Below are 5,000 nucleotides of genomic sequence, written 5' to 3' on the forward strand. Positions count from 1 at the left end.
CGGAGCCCTTCAGGACCAGCATGCATTGCAGCGTGGCGAGTCTCTGGGCCTCTGGACACTCCTCACGCAGCAGCTCCAGCAGGTGGGCGGGGCTTATGCTGGCCATGTAGATACGCCCCATCTGAAGGTCCAATAGGAAAGCGGCGTCCTGGGTTCCAACCACACTGGCCCCACCCAGTATACCCAGACAGGCATCCGAACCTGCAGCAGGAGAAACGCCATCACTCTCTCTGTGTGTGTGTATATGCGGACATGTTTGTGTGTGTGTGTGTGTGTGTGTGTGTTTATGTATATAAGTATATATACTCTTTTGATCCCGTGAGGGAAATTTGGTCTCTGCATTTATCCCAATCCGTGAATTCAGGCCTTAATAGATATCCTTTGTTTGAAAATAAATCGTTTCTATTCTTTCCTCTTAATTCCATGTGTTGCAACTCTCGCTAGTAACTTTGTTAACTTATCCAGCAAACTATTACAAATTCACGACTGTAACAAAACACTGCAACTCTCGCTTGCCCTCGAACTAGTCCATCTTCCTGTTTCCGCCTTGTCGCGCTCGTCTGAAAAAAAATGAGTGGTGCGCTACCTCGCGCTACCTGGCTTCAATCCTGGCGCGCCAGCAAGTGTGTGTCTGTGTGTGTGTGTGCGTGTCTGTGCGTGTGTGTGTGTGTGAGTGTGTGTCTGTGCAAGTCTGTGTGTGTGTGTGTGTGTGTGTGTGTGTGTGTGTGTGTGTGTGTGTCTGTGCGAGTGTGTGTGTGTGTGTGTCTGTGTGTGTGTGTGTGTGTGTGCGTGTGTGTGTGCGTGTGTGTGTGTGTGTGTGTGTACTCTTACCTGATAGGAAGAAGCTGTAGCACAACAGGTCTTGTTGTCGTGTGTTAAGAAGATGAAGAAAGTGTCCAGCAAGGAAGACCACCACGTAATAACCTGAGAACAAACACCCCATAATAACCTCAAACACCCCATAATAACCTGAGAACAAACACCACGTAATAACCTGAGAACAAACACCCCATAATAACCTGAGAACAAACACCCCATAATAACCTCAAACACCCCATAATAACCTGAGAACAAACACCACGTAATAACCTGAGAACAAACACCCCATAATAACCTCAAACACCCCATAATAACCTGAGAACAAACACCACGTAATAACCTGAGAACAAACACCCCATAATAACCTGAGAACAAACACCCCATAATAACCTCAAACACCCCATAATAACCTGAGAACAAACAACACATACTGTAGGAACAAACACCCCATAATAACCTGATAACAAACACCCCATAATAACCTGATAACAAACACCCCATACTGTAGGAACAAACATCACATAAGTAAGGGATAATGTATAGAACACCGGTCATTGTCGGGAAATAGGTCCCAACAGGGCGAACCGGATCCCGACATGCAGCGGAGGGGTCTTGTTCCGCCCTGAAGGGACCTATTTCCCGATAATGACCGGCGTTCTATACATTATCCCACTTATTACACGGCTACTTGCCAAAACGAAACAATAAACTCCCCCCGATATGACTCTTTAGCCCACATAGCCTAGGCTATAGCCTATTTGTTACCGTTTCATCATGGCTTTTGCTGAGAAACAAATAGTTCACAACAGCACACGCTGAACTTGATTCAAACATTCTTTAGAAAACAGCTGATCAACCGTCCGCTTCCACTTTTGAATGAAGTTCCAGTCCTTGCGTAGTGATATGAAAGACATGAAATAGAAGCACAAAACCCATTTTCCTTGACAGCGGTCTGTTATACTTAGCAACGGTCTGTTATTGAGAATTAGCAGACCGCGAATGTTGGGAAGGCCCATTAAAGTGAATGGAGCAGTCTTCAACATTATGAAGAGCCGTGTAATAATAACCTGATAACAAACACCACATGATAACCTGACACTGTCATGAACGCTTCTGTCAAAGTGTGATTCTGTTTTTCAGGTTAGGGTTATGATTATGGTTAGCAGTGTCATGTCACTCTAATGTAGATACCTTCAAGTAAAGTGTTACCTTTTACTATTACTATTTTCAATTATCCATAATGTTATCATTAGGCTATACCTTCCCCTATGAGACAGGCATTATTAGGCATCATTAAGCTATACCTTCCCCTATGAGACAGGCATCATTAGGCTATAACAGGCATCATTAGGCTATAACAGGCATCATTAGGATAACTTCCCCTATGAGACAGGCATCATTAAGCTATACCTTCCCCTATGAGACAGGCATCATTAGGCTATAACTTCCCCTATGAGACAGGCATCATTAGGCCATAACAGGCATCATTAGGCCATAACAGGCATCATTAGGCTATAACAGACATCATTAGGATAACTTCCCCTATGAGACAGGCATCATTAGGCTATAACTTCCCCTATGAGACAGGCATCATTAGGCTATAACAGGCATCATTAGGCCATAACAGGCATCGTTAGGCTATAACTTCCCCTATGAGACAGGCATCATTAGGCTATAACTTCCCCTATGAGACAGGCATCATTAGGCTATAACAGGCATCATTTATGAAACACCAGCGCCCTCTACAGGCACTATACTGCACACTTTAGAGGAATTTCCCACAGTTACTAGTTGCCTGTCTCATGGTTAGTTCACATATAAATAGTTAAATAAATGTGTTCATTGCGATAACATTGTCTTATGCCTGTGATGCATCCACATAGGAGGTCTCACTTTCAATATTAGAGACTTTTTTGTTTTGCTTCTTTCGTTGTATTGTAAATGTAAAAAATATTATAAAGTTTTCCATGTTGTGCTAGATTGCTAGTCTGGTTGGAGCCTAGCTCAATACCCTAACTTTTATGGTATAACAGTGGCAACAGTAAGCTGACTAATTTCTGTCTTCATCTAGCTACCTGGAGCTCTGTCACTAACCTGTGAGACACTATTCATTCTGTTGTTATCAGACATAAACGGGAGCCAAAGTGAAGTGACAGCTTTAAATGATTCATCACACAACGCAAAGAGTACGCTACGGCTACAACGCAAAGAGAGAGTATGCTACCATTACAACGCAAAGAGAGAGTATGCTACCATTACAACGCAAAGAGAGAGTATGCTACCATTACAACGCAAAGAGAGAGTACGCTACCGCTACAACGCAAAGAGAGAGTATGCTAACGCTACAACGCAAAGAGAGAGTACGCTACCATTACAACGCAAAGAGAGAGTATGCTACCATTACAACGCAAAGAGAGAGTACGCTACGGCTACAACGCAAAGAGAGAGTATGCTGCCATTACAACGCAAAGAGAGAGTACGCTAACGCTACAACGCAGAGAGAGTATGCTACCATTACAACGCAAAGAGAGAGTACGCTAACACTACAACGCAAAGAGAGAGTATGCTAACGCTACAACGCAAAGAGAGAGTATGCTACCATTACAACGCAAAGAGAGAGTGCGCTAACGCTACAACACAAAGAGAGAGTACGCTAACGCTACAACCCAAAGAGAGAGTACGCATACACATACACACATCAGAGTTTCCGCTAGAAAAAAATGGTGCCGGTCAAAGTGACCGGCAGAGGTTGTGTTTTCCGGACATTTTGATGATATGCTGATCATATATCCTATTATCGCTTCTTAATTAGTCAAATTGAGGAAAACTGGAGACAGGTTATGTAGCTTAAAGAATGACATAATCAGGCTGTATAAAATGCAACATGTTCATTAGCCTAACTTAAACATGCCTAACAAGATCTAGCCAGTATCTTTTCATGGACAGCAAGAGTTCGCTTCGTTCGTTGTTTTAAAAAGGCTACGTTGTTTTTTGCTGCTACCCACGTTATCTCCAGTGGTGACTGTTTAACTAACACAGATGCGCACACACAAGAATGAGCGCTCACACCACTACCCCCTAATGCTATGCCTCTTTATTTGATAACCATAAATTAAGAAATGTTTCCTATTCTGGGAAATGTTTAGTTTTTTTTTTCTTTCGTCCGCGGTTCAACATACCGTTTAATTGTGGCAGAAATTATCCGCGCCACCAGTAATCGCCTCGTCAAGGAGGCCCTAACCCTGCAGATCATAGACAGAGAACGCATAGGCCTACTGTATGCTTTGGGTAAAGACACTTTGCATGTCCAGTGTACACGGAGAATGACAGTGTCTTGGAGCGGCCGCACCCCCCGCAACTCCACTTCCAATGTCACTGATTCCGACAGATACGCCCGACACTTCTTTTTATCTGGTGGTGGTGGAGTTGACCGGACATCTGAGGCTTCAGACGTTACCAATTTATCATCATCCATCGCGTCTGGCCTCTGAAAAAACTTTTAAGGCTAATCTGCCTGGGCCTGGCCATGTTTGAACCGCCTCACTCATTTGTTCGTTGTTTAACATGGACGTTTTAAGCGTAGGGCCTACGCTTCCTACAGTATTTGAAATGCAGCATAGGCTATGCGTGTTGTTTAATAGCTTACTTTCCGAGCCTGTTCATTTAAAAACATAGCCAGAGAACGTATAATATAGGCTTACATATTAAGGCTTATTCTCAAATTCAGATTGCGTTAGGGGACGGGATTATTAGCCAATTTCAATCGGACAATTTGACCGGAGAGATTGAATTTTGTCGGACATTTCATTTTTTTTTCGCCCAATGTCCGGTAATTACCGGACAATGGAAACCCTGACACACATCCTTTAAACTTAACACACACACTCACACTCACACACACACACACACACACACACACACACACATACACACACACATACACATACACACACACACGCTCACACACACATACACACACACACACACTCACACACACATATACACACACACACACAGACATCCTTTAAACTTAACTCACACACACACACACACATACACACACACGCTCACACACACATACACACACACTCTCACACACACATACACATACACACACACATGCTCACACACACACACACACTCACACACACACACACACACACACACACACACACACACAC

General features: G+C 43.5%; 1 protein-coding gene across 1 annotated transcript in view; it reads right to left on the reverse strand.

The window, feature by feature from the left end:
- Positions 1–5,000, reverse strand: part of gsap (gamma-secretase activating protein) — a 108,228-nt gene that overhangs the window by 59,166 nt on the left and 44,062 nt on the right. The window contains exons 15-16 of the mRNA XM_076296186.1: positions 832–924; positions 1–201 (exon numbers count right to left, since the gene is read on the reverse strand). The exon at positions 1–201 is cut by the window's left edge and continues 20 nt beyond it. Of these exons, the coding sequence (XP_076152301.1) occupies positions 1–201; positions 832–924 (294 nt within the window). The remainder of the gene's footprint in view (positions 202–831; positions 925–5,000) is intronic.

This window comes from Alosa pseudoharengus, unplaced genomic scaffold (assembly GCF_046254945.1).
Source record: "Alosa pseudoharengus isolate Yale_2024_CS ecotype anadromous, Long Island Sound unplaced genomic scaffold, YU_APseudo_1.1 YU_APseudo_1.1_scf_20, whole genome shotgun sequence".
Taxonomy (NCBI): domain Eukaryota; kingdom Metazoa; phylum Chordata; class Actinopteri; order Clupeiformes; family Clupeidae; genus Alosa; species Alosa pseudoharengus.